We start from the raw sequence: 26,101 nt of genomic DNA, 5'->3' as shown, positions 1-26,101 counted from the left end.
CAAAGTTTTATGATTATTTTAATGAGAAATATGTACATTATATGTAGACACATTATGGAAATATAACGTTTAGGATATAATTTTTAAAAATTTAAACTTTTTAAAATTACCGTACAAATGTAGAAATTACCTGTCTACCGTACGGAGGTCTAAATTACCGTACAATACGGTAATTACCGTACGGTTAACATCACTGCACTGAGCTCTTATTTGTACTGCTCTCTAATTGTTATTTAGAATAACATGTGAGTCTACTCTCAATTTTATCATTTTCTACATCATCAATGGGAACGAAAACACAAACGGCCACATTCAGCATTAAAGTGGCCATCGAATTTTAGAGAGGTAATTTTAGAGGATTTTATTTTTCATGAATTTAAATTCAAAAACTTAGGACAAATAGCTGACTATTGCTTATTACTGAATATGCTGGTGAAATGTAGTGCAATTAAAAATCATTTAACTCTTTCTCTCTCTACTCTTTCTTTCCCCCCCACTTGTAAGGTCAAGGTGATGGTAGCAGTGCCGAAGACCTGAATGGCTAGTAAGTGGTTAAAGATAACTAGTCGCTAACAGCTCCCCTCCGACGCCAGGGCACGGGTCGGTTGTAATACAGTTTTCGCCTAATCCATGTACGCCGTCCCTGCATGGAGTGTCCATCCCCTTACGCGCTCACTCGTGGGAACAAAAATGAACAACACAATACAAAACAATAACAATAACAAAAAACAAACAGCAAAAGGCCAGCAGGGGAAACCTATGCTGGCTGATTGCAAACAGTCGACTGTCCAACCTTCTGGTGACAGTTTGACTAAAAGCAGCGAGGTAGCCTTGGACTTTAAGCCAAGCACCTCAAAAGCTGCATTAGCCCTCGCTGGTAATATACCAGCAACAGCCCCTGCATTGGACACTGTCGAGAAGACAGTTGTCCCTGCGAAAATGCTACAGGTTGGATCGTCGAACCAGAAGTCGGGTCCAACCACCGTAGCCCCACCAGCCACTACGGCAGAACCGAACGCCCCCATTCGCAAAGAACCATCCAGGAGGGCTTTCGTGCAAAGGCGTGCCGCCATGCGCATTATCGACCGGCTTGGATCCAAGTCGGCCGATGCGCTTAACATCGACGAATTGTCGAAACTAAGTTGGGCTAAGGCTCAACTGGCTGAGCTGGACAGCTCAAACACTCCTCCAAGCGCAGATGCAGCGAACCAAGGCGCATCTGCTGGGCCCAAACGGCAACGCTCAGAGGAGGAGCTGCTCCAGCAGCAAAACACACAGCCGAAGACTAAACGTCCGAAGCAAGAGGCTCGTGTGATAAGAAGGCCTTACAGTGAAGTTGCTCGCAATCCACTTGTAAGGGCTATTATCGACAGGAGTGTTGATGACGGAGCTATCTCCCAGGAGAAATGGCTGAAAATCCGTCAGGGTATGCTGGGGGTATACTGGAAGATTCTCAAGGAGAATCCCGGTCCATCCCCGCAAAACGACGATGCTGGCTGGTATCAAGGCCATGTAAAACTGCTAGCGTGTACCAATGACCGCTCAGCTCTACTGCTAAAATTAGCAATTGCGTCCCTAGGGGAATTGTGGCCTGGCGCGAAACTGGACGTGATCCCGGTAAACGAGATACCTCGTAGACCGAGATCAGTCACAGTTATTCCGGCGGAGCCACATGAACCTGAGGAGATTCTGGCATACATTCAGAGCGGTAATCCCGATCTACCAACCCATAACTGGAAGGTGGTTAAGGTTTCCGCTCCTGAAGGTGCGCATAGAAAGGTGGTCGTAGTCCTTAACAAGGAATCCTTGGCGCCACTACGTGAGAGGCAAAGCAAGATTTACTATGGTTTCGATAGTATCAAGCTGCGCATCTACCGTGGTGACGACAAGCTCGACCCCGAAACTTCTGGTGTTAAACTGGAAGCTCCGCAGGATATGGACTGCAAAATTAAACTGGACGACCCCGCAAGCTCTGAGGACAAAATGGAGACCCAATCACACTCCAGTATGGTTGGGGACCTATTCTGCGCTCTGGGTGATGTGGAGGATGAAGATGTTCTTCTGGAATCAGACCCAGAAGACATCGACGTTACGGTCATATATGATCCAGACCATGGTGAAGGCGATCCAAGTGAACCTTCACCACTCTAAGGCAGCTTCGGCTGCCCTGCTCCTCCACATTGCTAAATATGGGGAGGACATTGCGTTGGTCCAGGAGCCGTGGATACACAATGGCGAAATTCGTGGACTCAACGCCAAAAAGTACAAACTTTTGTACATAAGACGCACAGGTAAAATAAGATCTTGCATTTTGGTTAAGAACCATCTTAATATCTTCATTCTTCCTGATTACAGCGATGAAGATACAGTAGCTGCTGCTTGGGAGACAGGTGCAGGTAAGGTGTGGCTGCTCTCGAGCTATATGGCGCACGACCAGGTTGAACCACCACCGAATAACCTGGTATCTAATATGATGCGTGCCGCAAATAGGGCCAGAACTCCTGTAATTATCGGAGCTGATGCAAATGCTCACCACACAATCTGGGGTAGCTCAGATAGAAACGAACGAGGTGAGTACATTTTAGACTTCATATTAGACTTTAATCTGGTAGTTGTCAATCGAGGTTCAGAACCTACTTTTGTGGTAGCAAATAGGCAAGAAGTTCTGGACATTACGCTTGTCAGTGCAAGCCACTCGCAACTCATAAGGAATTGGAAGGTTTCAGATGATTGCTCTCTGTCTGATCACAGGTATCTGACATTCTTAATAGAATTGGAAGTTGAGAAGGAAAAGCCTTTTCTAAATAGGAGGAAAACCAATTGGGATGATCACAGGCGGATCCTTGATGGTTTACTTCCCTCACCCCCTCTCATAGGTGACACTAGGGACATTGAAAGCGCTGTGGAAAAGCTCACACTTTCTCTCAGTGAGGCCACAAGACGTACATGCACTCCCTCTGCTCGCAGAGGAAAGGTAAGACCTCCATGGTGGTCTTTAGACATAGCGAACACTAGGCGTAATTGTCGTAAACTATTCAACGAGGCGAAAAGATCAGGCAACTGGTCAATGTATAAGTCTATGTTGAACAAATTTAAGAATATGGTCAGGAGCGCGAAACGTAAGTCCTGGAGGAATTTCTGCAGCGGCGTCGAAAGTTCCTCTGAGACAAATCGTCTGCGCAAGATCTTATCGAAAACACCAACTGTTCAAGGTTATATTCAGAAACAGGATGGTAGGTGGACTACTGATGGACGTGAGACACTAGAAGTACTCATGGACACTCATTTTCCGGGGAACTTGCCTCCGGATATTGCTAGTACATCCCAACCGAACAATCGGACAACTTCGTCAATTATACTTGACGAACATTTGATAAAATGGGCCATACGGAGTTTTGACTCTTACAAGTCTCCGGGCCCAGATGGTATAATACCCGCTGATCTACAGAATAATATAGATCTAGTCACTCCTTGGCTGATAACTATCTATCATGCCTGTCTTGCATGGTCCTACATACCAAAACGGTGGACCGAATGCACTGTGACATTCATTCCGAAAGGGGGGAAAGCGTCACACACCAAAGCAAAAGATTTCAGACCGATAAGTCTATCATCATTCTTGCTGAAAACCCTTGAAAGAATCATCGACATCCACATACGAGTGTCTTTGAAACAAGGATCAGTATCTCCCTCTCAACACGCCTACATGAAAGGCAAATCCGTTGAGACAGCACTTCACTCCTTAGTGGGATATATTGAGAAATCCCTTGAATTTGGTAATTTCTCGTTAGTGGCCTTTCTGGATATAGAAGGAGCCTTCAATAACGTAGAATCTGCAACTATCGTTTCAGCTCTACAGGATCTTGGTTTAGACCAATCAACTGTAAGGTTCATCACAAACCTTCTACGATACAGGATCATTCGCTCCGAAAAGGGAACGGCAGTGATCACGAGAATGGCCACTAGGGGTACACCTCAGGGAGGTGTCTTATCGCCACTTCTGTGGAATTTGGCCATAAATTGTCTGCTCAGGAAATTGGATCTCTTAGGTTATAAAACTGTCGCCTACGCGGATGACGTCGCGGTGGCAGTCTCCGGGATCCACTTGGACACGATATCACAACGCCTGGAACATGCACTCAGTATACTGAGTCGGTGGAGTACGGACAGTGGATTGAGTGTAAACCCAGGCAAAACTGAACTTGTACTGTTCACAAGGAGGTACAAGATTCCTCATTTCTCGCTTCCCCGATTAAATGGTGTTGAACTAACACTATCGGACAGTGCGAAATACTTAGGAGTTATTCTGGATAGTAAACTATCCTGGAAACCCAATACCCTTTCAAGGACGTCAAAAGCCTTGACGGCTATGTATGTCTGTAAGAGGGCGATAGGTACGCAATGGGGTATTAGACCCCAGTTTGTCAACTGGCTATGTGATGCGGTCATTAAGCCGACACTATTTTATGGAGTTTCTGTCTGGTGGAAGGCACTAGACAGTGGCTCGACGTGTATGCTATTCGAGAGAGTGTTAAGGAGAATGGCAATCCTGATAACAGGAGCTTTAAGAACGACCGCAACAAAGTCGCTCTTTACTATATTGAACTGGATCCCTGTGGATCTTATGGCAAGAAAAATGGCATTTACTTCTGCCTTTAGGCTAAACGCGATTGGTGCGTGGAAACACGCTCCATATGGTCACGCCAGCATAATAGGTAGTATTCAGACTCTTCCGGAGAATATCGATTACTGCATTTCTAGGCCCTTCTTAGCGAGGAATTTCGATTTCTCAATTCCGTGTGGTACGGAAGCAATGAACGGGCCCTTACATGACACAATGGGTCTCTCAGTCTATACGGACGGTTCTGTGAAGGAAGATCGAGTTGGCGTAGGTGTCTATATTCGGGAACTCGATATTAGGTTATCTTTCAGACTTCCGAATGAATGTAGCATTATTCAGGCTGAATTATCGGCCATCAAAAGGGCGGCTAACTGGCTTAGTTATAACAAGATATCTGACAGGGATATTTGTATATATACTGACAGTCAGGCAGCTATAAAATCCCTGACAGGTGTATACACAACATCTAACTTAGTCCAGGAATGCCGGGCATCCTTAAACAGGATGGCGAGACATTCAATAGTCGTACTCAAGTGGGTACGGGGACACGGGGATATTACTATTACGGGCAACTGTGTTGCCGATGATCTGGCGAGAAAAGGCGCCATGTTACCTGACGGAGACATAGATTTCCTATGTGGGATTCCGTTATCCAAATGCAAGCTACAAATTAGTAACTTCTACTATGAGCTCGCTCAGGCAAGATGGGACTGTGAACCCACATGCACTATGACCAGGACGATATGGCCCCGACTAAATCGGGGACGGACAATTCATCTTCTTGGCTTTACACGCTCACAATTGAGTGGTGTAGTGGCGGTCATAACTGGACACTGCACCTTTGGTAACCACGCTAGGAGACTTGGTTTGCCGTACCACGACTTCTGCAGAAGTTGTCAAAATGAGGAGGAGGATGAAACTATTTTTCATCTTCTTTGTCATTGTCCGGCATTAGGAGATCTACGCCTAAGGTTTCTGGGGCATCGTTCCCTTGATAGTCTCTCTGAGCTCTCGAATATGAGGCTTGAGGGCATTAGTGCCTTTATAGGTAGAAGTAATTGGTTGAAAAGACCAGACACGGGGATCACTTTAGAGTGACCCAATGATCGCCGACTCATTGGCACGTAAATTCTCCAAGATCTCCTCCCTCCTCCCTCTCTTTTTCTTCTTACATCTCCTCCTTAACTTCTTCAATCTTCTTCTTCTCCCTTTTCACTTATATCTGTCCCTCTTTCTTCTTCTTTCTTCTACTTTCAGGTAACACAAAAGGACCATTGATGGACCCATGTGAGCTGCTCTTTCTATCTTCCTTATTTCGTGGCTGCCTGGAAAACCTAACCTAACCTAACTACCACTTTAGCAGCCACATCAAACTAGTTAGTTGTACAAGTAGTAATATAGCTAGTGAAAGGTTTCCAATTGGCACTTTTCAAACTGCTGGGTAGATATCCATATAGTCTATATCCGCGATCGGCAGACGTATACTACTACATTATGCAATTGTATAAGTGTAAGAGCGAAAAAACAAGAAATGAGAAATAGTTGTACTCTCATCTTCACTGCAAGACAGGCATGGAAAACTGAACATGTTAACTAACCTATTTGTCTAGCAATAATTGTGTATTAATGCCCTAATTTTGTAAGACGTAACGAAACGTTTTTTTCGAAAAAATTTGTCATTTTTGAATTTTCATATTTTTCAAAACGTATTTTTCGTTTCTGTATATAAAACTGAATTTTATAAATCAGAACAAAACGTCCCCAAGCGCTTGAAACATCAAAATCAAACGTTGGGAATTTTCTTTCGTTTCAATAAATTTTTCATTGATTTTTCAATTTTTAAAGAAAAAACTTTTTTTTGAGAAGGTGTTTTTTCTTTTCATATATAAAAAATATAACAAAGAAATGTATTTTCCAAATAATTGTAAAAAACAATCAAACATTTCAAATTTTTTTTTAATAAATTTTATTTGTTTGAAAATACATAAAAATAATTTAATTTATTTGGCAGAAATATGACATAAAAACAATGTTTTCAAACTTGGTACCATATCAAATAATTGACTTGAAACGCAAATATCGTTTTATAAAATACCAAACTTTAATTTTTTCGTTCCAAACGGAAACGCAAACGAAAATTCGTTTGAAGTTACAAAATGAAGCCATAAAAAATAATAATTTACAAGAAACTTCTAAAAACCCATTTAAGCATGTAAAGGTGAGAGAAAAAACATTTAAAATAGTTTATAATTCTAAAAATTACTTAATATGTAGTGTAGATCAGTAAAGGCTGGGTTAGCCGACCGTTGATGTAATGTAACCGTAATGTTGACTTAACGTAACACTTTAGTGCAATTATAGAACATTAAAAACAGGGTTTCGATATTCAGCTCTAGCAACATAATTCTTACATTTGACTATGCAATAAATATGAAATTATCTCATTTCATCACAATCAGCTAATATAAATATTCATACTGTTCGTTCGTTTTACTATTAAAATTGCAATGCTAGTCTGCAATTTTTAGTAGCAAACACAATCCATTGCATATCCACCAAAATATATGTTCGTGCTTTAGTAGCACACACAGTTTTTTTGTCGTGCTAATATTGCACTCCATTCGTTTTATTTTGTTTTGCTGGCAATCTTTTCTAGCAAAAATACACACTTCTGTAGTTGTGCTATAGCACATTTGACATTTCTGCAATTGATGCTATCAGTTGCTGTTCTTGATAAGTGCATAACAACATATCAGTAAACACACCCAATGTACAGTTGGGCAGAATCAAAATTTTTTTGAAATAAATCTGGCATTTCTAAACGGCTGATCTGATCAGGATAAAATTTGACGCGGGCATAGCCAAGGAGTATTCGAGTTTAAATTATTGAAATGGGCCCTACAAATGCCCCAGGGGCGGCGCTATGGGGGCTCAGAATAGGGTACCTTCGACATGCAAAATTTTTAAACACGTCCCATTTTTTTGTTTCCCATTCGATTTCAAAGAGTTTTATGTTTATGTTTAGAAAGCGCTCGCCTATGTCTTGAAAAAATATGCTTGCGTGTGCTATTTATCTCTTATACTTTTCGAGTTATAGGCATTTCAAAATTTAAATTTTAAAATTTTGCCATACCTTGGTCCGCTTTTTTAAAAATATAGATCGTACTTTTGTACCGAACGGGCTCGATTTGTTTGTTAGTTAGACAACTAAATTATCAGTAATATGCAAAATATATCAGAGTAATATCGATTATAGATCCAAAAATAAACGATTTTCAATTTAAGAATTCAAAAAATAGTAGAATTTTGCTGTTTTTTGGATGAAAAACTTAACTCTTTTTTATTAAAAAAAACTTTCTTTAAGAATATATAACAATTTTATGTTTTTCTGTAAGGTAGCTTCACAGAGAACATTTTGGTATAAAAAACATGTCCTATTTTTTGAACATGTTGCCCTTTCGTCCTGCGGAATTTGACCTATTTTTTGATAAAAATTTCAACTTTGGGCCACATGTTCTAAAATCCCAAAGTTGGGATCAAAAAACGGAAAGCAGCTTTAGAATCCTTGATGTGTTCCCTATTTATCCCCAAAGTATTTTCCCAGCCCCGAAGGAAATGTAGACCCTATGGTTAAAATTGTAAAAAATACCATTTTCAGGATTTTCGCTTAAATTTTTATGAATTGTAGGATTCCTTTTGACCTTTTGAAAAGTTTTTTTACACTTTGTAATTTGGAATGACAAATTTAAAAAACGTTGAAAATTTCATTGAGTTTTGCTAATAAATAAAGATTTTATTACATATTACATATTTATTGAGTTTCTAAAACTAAAATTTTTATCAAAATTTTAATAGGATTGCAAATACATATTAGGAACAATTTGATCCACATTTATTCCGAACATTTTTTTTTCTTGTTTAGATATTTTAATTTTTGGTCTTACAAAAAAAAATGCAAGTCAATATCTCAGTTAGATTCAAAAATATTTACACTAATGAATAATCGTTATTTCGTATTACATACTTGACAATAAAATAACTAGCAGCATCCAAAAACAAGAAATATCAATGCAACCATAGTAGAGCAACCAAAGAAATGTAAATTGCTGCCAGAGAAAATTGCTAGCACAACAAAACAAAAACGAATGCTGACGCGCAATATTAGTTCGGCAAAAAAGTGTGTATGCTGCTATAGCACGAACATATATTTTGGTTGCTGTGCTACAATAACGAGTTGACAACTGGTTGTATCTGCTACTAGAAATTGCAAACTAACATTGCAATTTGTATAATAATATATGAATAGTAACAGCAAATTTATATTAGCAGAGTTATACAAAATTATAATTGTAACTATATTTTTAGTATTCAGATTGATAAAAATGTATATTTACTGCAATTGACGGCTAATATAGTAGCAATTGTAAACCCTGATTAAAAACGTGTCATATGTTTTTGACATAAACAAACAAATTTAAACAGCTGTTTGAAAGTGTTATCAACACAATTGTTTTAAATACTGTTCAAGCGATTTTATAATTTTTTTCTGCGATTTTTAAAAAAAAATATTAAACTTAAAAAACCGTATTTTTTTACACATAATGTATTCATCATCATTGTGAAGTGCTTCGAAGTGACTTCATATATGTTTATATTAACCCATTAGGAGACAATTATAAATATTATTTATTATCTTGTCATACAGACTTTATTTATTAAAGGTCCGATAACTTAAAAATTAATTAATATTGTATTCTACTTTTTACTAAGTGCCATTATTACAACTTGCCTTTATGTTCGTAATAGTTAACTTTAAGGTTACCTTTTTCTATTGCTTAAAGTTTCACCTTCATTATTTCGAAGATAAAGGCAAGTTGTAATAATGGCCCTAATTTGTTAATTTAATTTGTGTATACAAAATATTAATTTAATATTTTCAAACTTATTACTTTCGACTATTATTAGTATACATTTTATAAATGCTTGTATGAACTAATTTGTATAATAAGTAAATATTACCATAACAATAAAAAGTTTTTTTAGTAAGAATTGTGCTAAATTTCCCAATTATTGATAAATTCACTGATATTTATTGTTGTGGGATATGCTAGTTCCTTTGTCCCATTTTTCTCATTCTCTTTTGAACTAACCTAAACCTGTGTAATACACACTGTACCTCTTCAAACCCTCGCCATCAAGCTTCGTATGTCTGCCTTTCAATTTCTGCATTGTAAAAGTGGACTATGTGCATTTCACTGGTTGCTTAGGCCAGATCATCAGGAAACCTTTTCCCAAAAGGCTTTAGAAAAACTAAAGATATTATACAAATCAAACTATAGAATGAATGAGAATTACAGACACTCAAGCTTTATTTGTAAAAATATCAAAGATTAAACAAAACATCAACAATAAACAGTGAGTTTATCTTTTCTTACATTTTGTTTTTTATTTATGTATTTCTATCATTGAAATATTTAAAACATTGAAAATATTGTTAAGCGTTCTGAGCATAAGTATTTTTTATACAAGACTTTTAAAATCAACAAGTTGGCAACACCGTTAGTAAATGTCACGTAGAAACGTAAAGAAATTCTGTTTTTAACAGGTTCAGACGTTTCAGTTAAGTTACATTTTGTCACTATAACTGCTTTAACTACTTTACACACAATAGAAAGGATCAGCTGTTCCGTTCCGTTAAGGTTACATTACATTACAGTCGGCTAATCCACCCTTAATGTGCAGCCCAGGGCACACTTAGAAAGGTGACTGCGATGAAACAGCTGATTATTTTTTTTATTAAGTTTGAATTGTCAATTCACTTGTGGTTGTTGTGGCGAAAAATACAACAAACCCAAAAGCAAAAACAACAACAGGCAACTTTGACAGTTCACATACTTTTTAACAAAAACAAAGTACCTGTTGTTTTTGTATTGCGTTGCCGCTTTGGTCCAATTGGACCAAAATTGGTAGTTTCTAGTTAACAAATTCACTTTTGGTAGTTTGGTTGGTTTGTTCCGATTTTTGTCGCGATTTGGTAGGTTACGATAATTCTGAATACGTAAGTATTTTTATGAACAAAATAATAAAAAATATAACGAAAAAACTATGTTAAGCCAATTTAATAAATTATTAAAAAAATCTTAAATATTTATTTTAGTCAGGTAAATGTGTACATAGTTATTTAGTAGTGCTCAAAAATGCCAAAGGGATCGCAAAACTTTTCTTTTTTAATAATATATTTTTCTGATTTTTCAAGATTTCAGTTTCATCTAAAACTTTTAACGTATTATAAATTTAGTTTACATATCCTGATTTTTATTTAAATCGTGTGTAGTCATGTTAAAATATGTGATAAATAATCTCAGATTATTTTGGCAGAAATAAACAAGTAAGAATGTATAGTCTGCCAAAACCCGACCATATAATACTCAACACTGCGTAAATAATCAAAAACATTCTTCTTTTAAAATTTCAATAATTGATTTTCGGATGTGAACCTTATATGTGAACTATGACCAATTATGGACCGATCGCCATGAAATTAGGTTGCGTGATTTATTTCTGTATGAAACCTTTTTCTGTTAAATGTTACCAACATTGAGTGAGATTTATGCTCTTTAAAGAGATTTTCGGAAGTGGGCCTTATATGATAGCTATATAATTAATCAATATTTTTTAAAATGGTATCTAAGATTTTAAAAAATATGGTTAAATGAGCTTTTGAAAATATATTTCATTTAAACCGGTTAACCGTCTTACAAAAACCGAAATGTTAAAGAAACCAGAAATCGGTCGAGTTTATAAAGATGAAAAAACCGGTTGACCGGTTTTCGGTTTCGGTTTTGGATACTCTATAGCTATGGCAAATTATAAATCGATCCGCACAAAACTTTTAGGTGTGATTTATTTTTTAAATAAAAAATTGTGTGAATATCTATATAAATCAAGCATTTATGACCGATAAAGTCCTATTTCGGGAGGACATTTGTATGGAGGTTGGGTGAAATAATACCGTCCCTGGGCCGAAGATAATACACGTGACAATTTTTATCAAAATATCTTTAAAATTACGACCTGTACTTCGTGCACAAGTCTTCATGGACAGTCAGGCAGACGGACGGAAGGACATCTTTACATCGACTCAAATTTAAAATACCTCGAAAACTGATATTTTTATGATTGTAGTGTTAGTAAATAAATTGCTTCCTTTGCGTTAAGTTAAATATTAATTTTGAAACAAACAAATATACCATTTCTGAAAAATTTAAAATTTGGTAGGTTTTGGTAGTTTTTAATCAGAAATTTGGTAGGAAAAATATTTTATGAGTGGCAACGCTGGCCCATACCACAATTGTGGAAAATAAAATCACACGTATGTTACTAAAAACAATTTATCAGTGTTGCCACCAAATAAATTATAAACTACACATGCCTCATACCTAAAATACATATACGAGAAAAAATTACACATGTAAATAAATTTTCGTGGTACAAGATTATTAAAACGTACATGAATATAAAAGGTTTGTCACAGTGGACTCTGGGATGTTTGGACCAAATACGATCACTTTAGTTTATCCAGGAATTGGATATATGAGGTTAATACCCCTTAACAATCTCTATTGTTTTAGTGAACTTTTCTAATTTAATGAATTCTTGAGATCAGTAAAATATGTCAATCCCAAATATGCTTTTAACAAATATTAATCAATGTTCATTTGGGATTGTTCCATTGCAAATTGTTACATTTCTATTAAAAATTTAAATTTTCGAATTTTTTCCTAATTTATATTAAATGCTTTGAAATCAGTTTTGTTTTCTGTTTCAAATAGTCTTAATTTAGACAAAGTTAAATATTTTTTACTATTTGTTTAAAAATTATTGCTCTGATCATTTACCTTCCCAGTAAATTCTTGTAATGAGAGAGAAAATTAGGAAAAAGTAAACGAACCCTTTACGAGTAAAATCGTGTAAGTAAATAAATGTATAATTTTTGTAACGTTTAAATTTTGAAAATTAGAAATAAAGCTTCCAAAATTGTAAATAGTAATTCCATTTAATTTTTTAATATATAAAACACACACCAGAAACCAGACAGACAATAGCATAAACACAAATAACTAGTAACAATTTGTAAATAAATTTTTCTCACACAAATTCCTACGTTCTTGTTTTTTTTTTCTTAAGATTGGCTAACGTTACCCCGAAATAACTGCAATTACCTTTAAAAATAAGCCAAACAAACCTTTACCGCTAAATCACCGTTATCGAAATAATCAAAATTAGCGTTATCGTTAACTTTTTACAGTTCTGAATCGATAGTCAGCCTTGGGATATCTTGAAAATTAACATTTTCCAATAAAAATTTGTAATAATTCGTAAAAATTTATAATTATTGAATACTATTTGTTGTTTTATATTTTTTTTCATGTTGGAATTAAAAGTTTGTATTATAAACTAAAATTTGGTTTCATTACTGTTGGGGTGTGATCGCAAAAGAACAAAAATTATTTGACAAAGTTTTTAATAAGAAAAACGAGGGTTAGTTTTGGGGGTAAATTAATTATTTATTCTTTGATTTACGAACCTTTTCTTGCGGGGGATAAATGGTAATTAAATATATTGTTACACTTTTTCTTTTACATTGATGTGGGAGAGACAATGAAAACAAAGTGGAGACTACCAAAGTGTTCATTCTCTCTCGCACACTTAGGTTCATTAAAATATGGGCACTTAAGATGTAATTAGATATCACACTTAAACATCCCGGCCCCTTGCTATTATGCAATTTCAGAAAACCGAGGTGTGTTTCAAAAATATAAGTTTAAATTCTATATTATATATTACAAATTCATTGATAATTCATTTAGTTTAATACAATATTAGAAAACAAAAAAAAAACTTAAAAAACATGAAAATAAAAAAGAGAAAAAAAAGTTTTAAGTATTTATACGCCAAATCTGCCAATGATAGTCCATCCTAGGACGGTGTCTTGGGCCGTCTGAGACCCAACTGATTCGGGGTGAATACTGGCTTTTATTAGGCGTGGATATATGTCAGCACCAAGCACAAAATTGATGTCATCATTTTTATAAAAATTTGGGTCTGCGAGACGTAAATTGCTGTACAATTCGGCCACTCTCTCATCGATATGTTCATTTGGTTGCTTACGTGGTAGGTCACCGGCAACCTTCGTCGACACACTAAAGACTGGGCTGTCGTCAAACTGGGGGCGTATTTTGACCTTATAAAACGTTTCGGAGCCAATCTTCTCCTCAGGCAATTTGTACCGCTCTACCAGGAATTCCGCAATCGTGCTGACCTGTGCGCATGGGTTTAGTAAGCCTCTAACGTTACACCATTCGTTCCCCAACTCAAATTTGACAATGATTGTCGGAAGGAGCGTTACGGTGCGGGCACTAGAGCATGACGGACCATTAGATAGAGGGTTGTTTGGATTGGGAGTACGTAGACGTTCATGACGATGCAGAAGCGTGTGGTGTCTACTTCCACATTGGCGACATCGATCAGTATTTCGGCATCGTTTGACTTGATGAGAGTGAGCCAAGCAGTTCTCGCAATACCGGTACTTTTTGACCACACTTAACTTCTCGGTCACATTCATCTTTTTAAATTTTATGCATCTTCGAAGTGGGTGGTCCTGGCGACATAAACGACAATCGTGTTGGTGTGGATTACGGCGCTGGTGATGGGATTTGTACCTCTCCTCCAATGGCGAATGGCTTCTTCGTGGTCTGCGTGGCATTGTAATGGCTATAAAATAGATTAAAAAATGTATTGTTAGTGTTGTTCAGGACTGGGTAGCAAAACTAATTTTACTATAGGCCTAGTTACGATGCCATTGGCAGTTCGTATATCGGCGACTCTAACTTTGTTATCTTTACCGCGGATAACGTTTTCAACGCGACCAAGTTGCCATTGATTTGGGGGTAAATTATCATGTCTTATAACGACAAGGTCGCCGATAGCGTAATCACGCTGGGGGTATTTCCATTTGAATCTTTTGTGGAGTTCTTTCAGATATTCATCTTTCCACCTTTTGGCAAAGTGGTGGTGAAGAACTTTAAGTTTCTGCCACCGATTGACATATGATAGTGAATGATCTGATAGATCAGGTTCAGGGGGGGCTAGAATTGGGGTTCCAATAAGGAAATGACCGGGGGTAAGTGCACATAGATCTGCAGGGTTTTCGCTCATTGGGCTAAGTGGTCTAGAATTTAAACATGCCTCGATTCGAGCTAACATCGTAGAAAACTCTTCGAACGTGAAACTCTGATTATAAGCAATTCGTGTCAGATGCATCTTGAAGCTCTTAACCCCTGCTTCCCAGAGACCTCCCATATGCGGTGCACCTGGCGGGATAAATTTCCATTCCAATAAAGCAAAACTATCTTGATCTAGAATCTTTCGTCGCAACAATGATATGAAATTAGCCTTGTCAGCGTCCAATATATGGGAAGCGCCAACGAATGCTGTGCCATTGTCAGAATATAAGGCATTTGGTGAACCTCGACGAGAAAATAACCGTGCAAATGCAGCTAAAAATGCCTGAGTTGAAATTTCACTCGTAGCTTCGAGGTGAATACCTTTAGTTGCAAAGCATACAAATACCAACACATAACCTTTCGTGACCTTGCAACCACGACCTGCATAGGTTTTGACATCAAAGGGACCAGCAAAATCGACACCAGTATTGGTAAATGGACGGGCGAGTAAGGTTCTTTCTGGGGGTAAAGCAGCCATTAGTTGCTGACTTTTCTGACGTTTTTGAATAACACATGTTCGACACTGTGATAAAATGGTTTTGATCAGAACCTTTAATCTGGGAACGTAGTAATAAAGCCGCATTAACCTGTATAATAAAGCGTTCTGGCCGTGAATAGAATATTTATGAAGATATGATAGGAATAATCGGGGGTAGCATCCATGATAGGGGAGTAATATTGGAAATTTTTCATCATATCTCAAAGAGGGAGAATTAGATAATCGACCGTTAATCCGCATAATGCCATCGGTATCTATAAAGGGGTTAAAGGTCAAAAGATGGCTTTTTCGGGGTATTTCTAAACCTTGCGATAATAAGCTATATTCATTTTCGAAGTATAGCTTCTGACAAGCAATCACCATACGGGATTTTGCGTGTTCCAGTACAGCTCGAGATAATTCGTTGGTCATAACTAATTTATGACGTAATCTTCGGTTACATCCGTAATAAAAACGAAATACGCGGCAGATAACACGCATAGCCTTTGGGAAATCAGAAAAGTCCTTTAAAATATCCGTATTTTGGACTTGAGTTAAGTGAGCGTGAACCGGTTTTGCTTCCTCTTCAGTTGAGAAACTCGATGACGAACTTTTCGGCCATTGACTCGGGGGTAGCCTAAGCCATGAGGGACCATGCCACCATAATTCGCTGGACTTAAGTTGTGATATTGTGAGTCCACGGGATGCCAAATCGGCGGGATTACTTTTGGAGTCAACATGAAACCAAGATTCACTCCCTACTTTTTCGACTATTGAGGAAACCCTGTTTTCAACGAAGGTTTTCCATCTATTAAGGGGTTTTTGCAACCATGCCAAGACTATTGTTGAATCGGTCCATAAAAATAACTTATAGTTTCGCAAATTGAGTTCTGATTGGATAGAATCGATCATTTTTGCCATTAACTCTGCTCCACAGAGTTCCTTTCTGGTCAGTGATATAAACTTAACTGGGGCCACTCTCGTTTTGGCGACTAAGAGGTGAGATGAAACACAACCTGAGCTTCCGGCGCGTATATATAAAGTTGCAGCATATGCTTTCTCTGACGCGTCGCAGAAGCCATGCAATTCTATAGAAAACGACGGATCAAAATCTACGAATCGGGGAATTTTTATTTGTTCTATATATTGATAATCATCTAAGAATGTTTGCCATTGAAGCCTTTAGCGCAGAAGAGAGGTTATGAGAACCGGCTAGTACGTCATCTACGTACATGTAATTTCGGAGAATATCTGAAACGGCGGGGTTTGTATTCTCACAAATTTTAGCTAACTCAAGCAGGGTGCGAATCGCCAGATAGGGTGCGCAATTTACGCCAAATGTTACCGTGTTAAGCTCAAAATCTTGTAGATCTTCTTGGGGAGAATTTCGAAAAATAATTCTCTGAAATGGGGTGTGAGCTGAATTGACTTGTATCTGACGATACATCTTTTCAATATCTGCGTTGAAAACATATCTGAATAGTCTCCAACGCAACATGAGTATGGTTAAATCTGATTGTAGAATCGGACCGGGGTAGAGAAGATCGTTGAGGCTATTTCCGTTTGATGTGGGGCTAGAAGCATTAAATACTACACGCAATTTCGTAGTAGTACTGTCGGGTTTAAGAACCGCATGGTGGGGTAAGTAATATGTGCAATTCGCACTAGATGGGGTGACATTAGTCATTTGCTTCAGAGATGAATATTCGGAAATAACACGGTCGTATTTGGATTTTAAAGGCAGGTTTGTCATCAATCGAGATTCATTTCTGATAAACTGAGATAAGGCAATATGTCGAGAAGAACCAATGTTCAGATTATCGGGGTATTCGCGTCGAAATGGGAGAGAAACGACAAAGCGGCCATCTTCAGTACGATATGTTGTAGATTGATATATATTCTCACAATAACGATCTTCTTCAGAAAGCCGAGGTTTGTTTGGAACTTCTTCAAGTTCCCAAAACTTTTGAAGTTGAGTATTCAAAGTAAGCTCATTGTAAAATGTTGAAACTGAAGACAAGTAGTTTCTTGTAGAAATTCTGCCCGTAACAATCCATCCAAAGACAGTTTGTTGAGCGACTAAAGTCTGATTATTGTACCATCGCAAGCCATTTCTAATAACCTTGGGATAAACGTCACCACCGAGGAGTAGGTCAATCTCAGAGCATTTATGCAGATGTGTATCAGCCATTTTTAAATCAGCAAATTCTCCATTTCTAAAGGCAGATAGTGGGTAATAAGGGAGTTCGCCAGTAAGCTTTTTAACGACTAACGCATCTGCATAAGTCTCAAAGGAGCTATCAATAGGTGAAGCGATACGTATATAGCATAATTGAGTGGATGTTGCTGTCAAGGCATCATTCAAGCCATGAACTTCAGTTTGTGCTACTCTTGTTTTGAGTGAAAGTTTACTTTGAAGTTTCTTTGAAATAAATGTAGCTTCAGAAGCGGAATCGATTAAGGCACGAACAGTATATTTGAGGTCGTTAGAGTAAATATCTACAAGGGCAGTACCAAGCAGAACTGTAGAATTGGAAGTGGTCTGTACTAAAGTGGAATATGATTGTCTCATTTGGGCTGCAGCTTCAGCGGAAGTAGAGGGGTTAGTGTTTAAGTTTAATGTTTGTGGGGGGTTCATAACGCGAGTGCTATTCGGGTTTGTATTAGAAGCTGAAGTTACAATGTGAGAAATCGGGGGGTTTGAAATTGGTACTGTATTTTGTGCGTTTTCAGTTCGGTGTAGCAAGGAATGGTGCTTTTGTCTACATATTTGGCAAACATACTGGCTTCTACACTTCTTGAATTCATGAGATGTTCCAAGGCAATTCGTACACCGTTTTTGCCTCTTAACGATTGAGAAACGTTCATCAACAGACATTCCGAGGAAAGAAGGGCAAAGTCTTAAGGGGTGTGCATCATTACAGATTGAACATTTGCCAGGTTTATCGTTCGAAACACTAGTACGATAACTTTTCAGTTTTTTCTGATCCGAAGAATAATTCTTTTTAGAATTAGTGGGTTTGTTGTTGTTCGAAGTATTGGGATTAATAAACGTGGTGCGAATATCAGCCACAGACTCTAACGTTTGATATCTAGAAGTCAGAAAAGCATCCATTTGCTTCCATGTTGGTAACTCTGTACTAGATGGTAGGGATTGTTCCCAAAGACTAAGGGTGACTTCAGGTAAACACGTTGAACAAATATATACGAATAATAATATCCCAATTCGCCGTATCAATTTTCAGAAGAGATAGATTAGTAACGCAATCGTTAATTGTACGTTGAATACGTCGTATATTAGAACCAGTTTCTTTCATAATTGGGGAAATGTTGAACAATGTTTTTAATTGAGAATTGACCAGTATTCGTTTATTCTCATATCGATGTACCAGATTTTGCCAAGCCATTTCAAACCCATCATTAGTTATGGGACAAGTTCTTAATAATTCGCGAGCCTCTCCCTGTGTCTTCTTGATTAGGTGACACATTTTTTCAACAGGTGACAAACGTTTACTGTTCCTGTATAAGGCTGTGAACATGTCACGAAAAGTTGGCTACGACTGGTAGTCCCCATGAAAGACTTCGGTGTCACAAGGAGGTAAAGAGATGTTATTGGTAGCGTCAATAAGAGGTAATGAGACTGGGTTTGAAACAGTACTGGGACCAGCTTTCTGGCAAAGGTCATCTAAAATTTCACTTGATTTCGAAAGAACCATAACGTGAGCATCAAATGTTGAGTAAAAACGCGATTTCAATGTTTCGACTTGAACCTCTTATTCCAATTCATTAAATTTATTCAATATCTCATCGTAACATGCCCTAAAGTCGGACCAGAGACGAACAATCTCATCCTTTTGTACTTCCAGAGTATGAACAGAATGATGATCAGAGGGAAGTGTCTCAAAATATGCTTGAAATTCTACCACGCGATCAGATGCGCGTATAAAAGCATCGAGTAAAGACATGGCGAAAAATTCTCAAGTGTAATAAATAACAAATTCAAATAAAAAACAAACGGTTTTGTGTCAATAACAAAAAAACCGATTCACCAGCGATTATTTAAAACACGATCGAGGTGTAAATAATGATGCGTAAACAATTTGGTATAAAAAATATAATGTGTATGTGGGGATAATCAATACATAAATAAAGTGCAATTATAAATAATTATTGTGTTGTGAATGTGCAAAAAACTTGTTCACGATTAATTGTTTTTATTTAAAATTTAATTTATTTATTTATTTAATTTATAAATTTTTTATTTATTTAATTTTTAATTGTTTATTTTAGTTTTACTTGTAATTGCCAATAAAATTCGCTTTAGTTTATCTTTCTTACTTTATTTTATTTTCAAAATGTTCCTGTTTTATTTCATTTCAATTAATTTTATTTAATTTTATAAAATGTTAATGTGACAAAAAAAATGTTCACTGGGATAACAAAATGTTAAATATACTGAAAGATTAACTTCAAAGTTGAAAAAGATACAAATAATGTAGATATGTAAATAGAAAAGTTCCTTTTGTTTACGAACACATTTAAGTTGTTGTGGTTTGATGCTGTTTGTTACGCTCTTCACCAAGAATTTCTCTTTCTTTTACAACATAATGTTTTGTTTGAAATTATTCACTTCAGTCTCTTTTATTATGTTTTTTTTGTGTGTGTTTTGTTATTGTAAATTAAATCTTTCTTTTAACTTCGAGTTGTGTGTGTATGATCACTGTTAAATTTGTGTGTTTTAGATTCTAAAGTATAGATCAGAGGTTCGCAAAAATAAATCCTCTCACCAATACACTTACTCTCACTAACACATTCAATTCTTTATTTTATTTAGATTCTATAGTATAGATCAGAGGTTCGCAAAAATAAATAATCTCACCAATACACTTACTCTCACTAACACATTCAATTCTTTATTTTATTCAGTGCACCTACAAACACACAAATACAAAAACTGAAAAAATAAAGAAAAAGTCATACACCAGTGCTCATGCGTATTCCTAGTTGTCTCGTTGAGTGGACAACGACTACTAAAATGTAAGAGCATAAGAATACGTGTGATTTTATTTTCCACAATTGTGGTATGGGCTGCGCATTACTGTTTTAGAACATGAGATTGAAAATGTATGTAATTTTGTAATAACAGATTGTTTTTATTTTTTGGCAATTACACTGAACAAGAGATATTATTTTTTCTTGTGGATTTTGTTTCACTTTATCGGGGGAAATTTTTCTATACAGATTTATAACTGTATGTACAAGTTTTTTGCAGTTTATTTAACACAATTGTTTTTTCACTTTTTTTTTATATTTTCTTTTGCACTTTTTTTTATATTTTGTTTAGTTAACACTTTAATAATCAATTTTTGTTCAAAACTTACTTTGAGTTCGGGGTTTAAAAAATGATTTTCTTTAATCTTAGGGGGTTTTTGAATGTGTCAATCCACGGGGTTTACTTTCAGGTATTGGCTGAAAAGATCTATATCTTTTCTAATATCTTTTCTTTTGCTCATCCGGTTCGAATGGACCAAAAATGTTGGGGTGTGATCGCAAAAGAACAAAAATTATTTGACAAAGTTTTTAATAAGAAAAACGGGGGTTAGTTTTGGGGGTAAATTAATTATTTATTCTTTAATTTACGAACCTTTTCTTGCGGGGGATAAATGGTAATTAAATATATTGTTACACTGGATTTGTTATTTATCAACTAAAATAAAACATATTATTTTCAGTCGGATTTGAAATCTGAATAATCCATGATTCATTCAATAAAAATCCAAAATATAGATAAAAGATATATATTGACAATATATTTTGGATATAATTGGAATTTAAAATTACACATGAATTACACATGCGATCAATTACACATGGGCTACACATCGAAGTTAAAATTACACACAATATGTGTAATTACACATGAAGTGGCAACACTGCAATTTATACTTGTTCACTTTCAATAACATAATTTACTTACGTTACAGAAATGATCAACAAACAAAATCAGATCATTACAGAAATAAATGGCGAACACAAAATTTTAAGAGAACAGATATCAAAATTGCAAAGTATATTATTATCTGCTTTTTAATGAAATCAGCTATTTAATGAACCATTAAAATTACTTTTTTAGCATCAATGATTAACCAAAATAAAATAATAATTTAAATGCTGGCTGAGCAAAAAATTAGTTGCAAGGTTTACATAATGTACGGAAAAATATTAACAATCTAATAACGGTATACCCAATTAAAACTGAAGAAGATCTTCAGAACATGGAAGCTCAAATAAACGAAGCTAATGAAGACAAATATGTAATTATTGAGAAATGCTCAACTTTTAAAAATTACAGTGAATATTGTTCAACTTGTACTTTTTTCAGATATCAGCTATTAAATATTTAGTAGATGGAAATGTTGTAAAAAATCTTGAATTATCCCGAGAATTGTGCGTATTATATAATATAATAGAAAACTATTATATATAAGCTTTTAATTGAAAATTAATCAGGCTATTTAATAGTAATTGATAAATTTAACGCACTATAGTTCAAAGTATCACTTTTTCCGTGCGAAATTCCAATTTCGAAGTTGTCATTATTCAATATTTTTTGTTGTCAACCTGTTACTAAAACTCCAATGCAATCAAATTCGCAATTGGTTTTTGTAAAATACAAAATACGGCTTGACAGCACGGTTTCAAAGTTTCGATACATTTTTAAAAATTTGTGAATAGTATCAATATTATATTGTAACTTTTAACCGTTAATTGTGGAAAGTGTGTGAATAATTCAAATAATGTTTAAAATGGAAAACACCGAGACTTGTAAGTACTTAATTTGTCTTTCCTAAATATTTGGAAACTATTTCCCTTTACATTAAAAATTACAATTTTTAAACATAACCTTAAAGTAATTTCTTTTGTTTACAAAACTTTAACTTTATAGAAGCTTTTAAAAAAATGTTAACGTTTGTTAAACTTGAAATAAAAGGAAATAAATATATTTAAATGTTGTGAATTCACTTCACTTTATTTCATACTGCGCATTTTTGCGCTTTCTGAGTAATTTAATTTTTTCTAGGTTACTGTGCTATAAAAAAATTAACTTTTTGAAATTTGGCTAAAAGAACGCCCAAAATACACAGAGTATGATGCTATTATTAAATATATTGTTAAGAAAATTAGTGTTCCTGTTATTCCTAAGGGTTGTAAGAAATTATTGGATGCAAAAGTCCGCGTTTTGGACTACAATTACTTAAAAGTAAAATGTCAAAAATGCGGAAGATAATTTTGGAAATGAAAACACTATATGGTTTAATGGTGATACATATGTATATGCTTTCAGATTTGTATCTTTGGTTACCAATGACATCCACAGTACACAAGGTATTAATACATTCGAAGCCAGATGATAGAAAACACAGACGAAGAAATACGATCGTTTTAAAAATTGAACATACTCGAGGTGTCCTACTACTGAACCCATGCGGTCAAAATTTAAACTCGACAACACTTCTTCTTTGCGCATGTCAAATTTCATTCAAATCGGACTAACGATTTAGAAATTACAGATTTATTTCCTTCTTTTTTTTCTATACCACTGTGCGAAGTTTTATCTGATACTTCAATTAATATTTTGATTCAAATGTGTTTATAAAATGAATTACTGATTCAACTAATTTGAATGAAAACTAATATGAAATAAATTTTTTCTAATCAAAAGCAATGAATTTACTTTATTTTACTCCCGATGGGTTAATGGTCGACAAAGGGTTAATTTTTTCATAAATTTTTTGAAAATATAAGTATTTCTACCTTTGGTCCAATTTTGGTATCAAACAGTTGAATACTTTAATAGTTAATAGAACTACAGTGCAACGCTGAGAAAGAAATAAGGATCGCACTTCAAGTGGCAAAGAAACATCACTTTCGTTCCGTTTGTGCAAAAAAAGGTATCTGCTAAAACCGATGTGGCTCTAGAAACTAATTAGCTTTAAAAATAATTATAATTTTTTTTATAAAAATTCGTTATTAACACAAAAATAATAAGGGTACTCATTTAAACGCTTAAGTTTCCCATTTGTTCAATTGTGCAAATTTGCGCGACGTGTTTCATGAACCCACCTTATCAATTTTGTGCAAGTTTATACATTAAATTTCTCTCTATTTGATATAAATGTCAAATAAAAATAAATTCAACAAAAGCCTTAACAAATTTTTCAAATTGTATTAATTTTAATTTTAAAAATGTTGAATGAAAGTTAAATCTTTGGAACAAACGGTGATATACAGAGTTTGCAAGATTTTGTTTATATTCTAGCTGTTGATTAATGTTTTCATACACAATGCCATTTAATGCAATCATTCTGTTCCAAAGTTACAGAATTTTCACATGCACAACATTTTTATATTTTATTTGATTTTTATTTCTTATTAATAAAAGTAAACAAAAGCAGCTGATTCATCAAATGCACAATAAATTCAAGTTTGCGAGTCTATATTGTCGCGCAAACTTATTGGGGTTGTGCAAACGAATTTCCATACATTTTTTGACAGTTCATTTGCGAGAGTGTAAAAATGCACAGATTGCACAGTTTGCGAGGCATTTAAGCGTTTACATGAGGACCCTTAATAATTAAGGAATTAAAAAATTGAATGCATTAATAATATAAAAATTGAATTGAAAACAATGCATTTTTTGTTATTATTACATTTTATTGTTGTTTTGTATTTTTTTAGTTTTTGTTGCTAGTCAATTGTTTTGTAGATTGTTGAGGAGTTAATCTGATCAGAATATTTCTGTTGAAAATTTAATGATGGACTTTGTTTTCGAATGCTTTTTTAACATTATCAATACTTGAATTGTTAACTTTAAAGTTATTTTTTGTTTTTCTTTAACAATAAAATAATAAAAAACCGACATCAATACTTCATTCTTTACTTTTTAAAAAAAAATTAATTATTCGAATAATTCGATTAATTTTATACGAGTGATCGAATTATTCGAATACCCTAGTCGATATGTTATATAAGAGTATTATTTATGAAAAATTACCTTTCTGAAACAATAAGCCAATGAGAAAGATGCGGTTTTTATTGCTCTTGAGTTTATGTACCAAAGAGCGCAGTTCATGTTTATCATGGTAATTATATGATAATATGCAATTGTATGCCACAAGGGGTACCCTGTAATAAAGAATAAAATAATTTTTTAAAATACTATTTAATTTCCAACTTACCTAAACCTCTATTATTTTAATTACTTGGCGCTTATTTATTTGGATAAAAAAATACATTATGCTAGTTGAAAAAATTGTCAAGTGGGGCACCCAGTGTTAAACTAATCCGGGTACAGTGAATTTAGTGGTGCTAACCGTTTTTTACCTCTTGGTTTCGTGATATACCGATATTTCGAAAAAGGAGCAGGTTGCACAACATATATTCGCGTAACTCAAAATCGGTTCAGTTTATTGAATAAACTGAAAAAATTCCGAAATAAAATTACCTTTAAGTTAAACTTAAAAACATTTTGTTTTTAATGATATTGACGGATAAAAATTTAATAAATATAAAAAATATATACATATATATCTTTAATGCATTAAACACATTCAAGACAACAGGCTACACGACTACACGAACACAAATTCTGCTGGTTACAGTTGTAGTCGTGTGGCAGCTACTGAATTATTTTAAAGACGACAGCTACAAAGTAAACAGCTGATTAATAATTCAGTGGTGCCACTTTAATAAAAAATAACCGTACAACATTCCAAAGTATTTAAGACTGAAACAATTATTTTGAGTAAAAATATATATATGGTTATAATTAATTATGTACCTGTTATTAATTTATTTCAATATGGTTATCAGAAACTTCTCTTAATTAAGTAAAAAATATATATTTTTTTAAGCACTATTTTGATTTACATTTTTTTATTATATTAGCAACACTATTTCTGTTTTGTAGTTGATAAAAATAGAAATTAGCCTAATTCGGCTACATCGGCATGAGTAGTCGTGTGGCCGTGTAGCTGTGCTGTCGTTAAAATAATCGTCTCCATATAAACGTGTGCATTTTATTTTTGACAGATTGAAGTTGGTAGCCTGCTGTCTTGAATGTGTTTAATGCATAACGTGAAAATACAGTGGTTGACAAAACAATGGAAACTTTTCCAAATATTTCATTAGTGGCATAAAATCTGAAATAATTTTTTAAAAAATTTTAAAATTTTTGTAGTATTTTATTTGTATACTTTTATTAACTTAATTTAACAAAAAACAAACGACATAATTAATTAAATTCTAAAAATGAGAAAACAAAATTAAAAGATTTCTTTATTACGGCATTGACAAAACAATGGAAACTTAGGTATTATTTTAACAAATATGGTCTAAACTTTGCAATAACTCAATATTTTGTTGGGTATCCCTTATTTTTTATAACTGCTACACATCGACGATGCATTGAACCACCCAGCAAAAACTTCGCTTACAAAGCTACAATGTCTTTTTAATAATGTCTTTTTTAATAACTTACTTTTTAAGTAGTAAAGTCTACAAAAACAAAACCAAAAAACTGTTACTTTTTTTCAATTTGCCCATTTTTTTATTGCATGTTTATTTTTAGAAAAACAGAAAAGAATATTGCATTACTGTGTGAAAACCATTATTTGACGCACAATGAAATAACTAAGCAGTGGTGTAGTGAGTACA

At 34.8% G+C, this 26,101-nt stretch overlaps 2 protein-coding genes across 2 annotated transcripts in view; one reads left to right on the top strand and one right to left on the bottom strand.

Moving 5' to 3' along the window:
• Nucleotides 1-24,542, bottom strand: part of LOC135963216 (gustatory and odorant receptor 21a-like) — a 158,226-nt gene extending 133,684 nt beyond the window's left edge. The window contains exon 1 of the mRNA XM_065514982.1: nucleotides 24,441-24,542. Coding sequence (XP_065371054.1) covers nucleotides 24,441-24,527 — 87 coding nt within the window. The 5' untranslated portion in view covers nucleotides 24,528-24,542. The remainder of the gene's footprint in view (nucleotides 1-24,440) is intronic.
• Nucleotides 691-2,561, top strand: LOC135948876 (uncharacterized). The gene is made up of 2 exons (XM_065498328.1): nucleotides 691-2,291; nucleotides 2,356-2,561. The coding sequence occupies exon 1, from the start codon at nucleotides 691-693 to the stop codon at nucleotides 2,149-2,151; it is 1,461 nt and encodes a 486-aa protein (XP_065354400.1). The 3' UTR covers nucleotides 2,152-2,291; nucleotides 2,356-2,561.
• Nucleotides 24,543-26,101: the final 1,559 nt, after the last annotated feature.

Source organism: Calliphora vicina, chromosome 1 (genome assembly GCF_958450345.1).
Source record: "Calliphora vicina chromosome 1, idCalVici1.1, whole genome shotgun sequence".
NCBI classification, from domain to species: domain Eukaryota; kingdom Metazoa; phylum Arthropoda; class Insecta; order Diptera; family Calliphoridae; genus Calliphora; species Calliphora vicina.
Note: the sequence above shows the minus strand (reverse complement) of the source record. Positions and strands in the feature narration are given on the sequence as shown.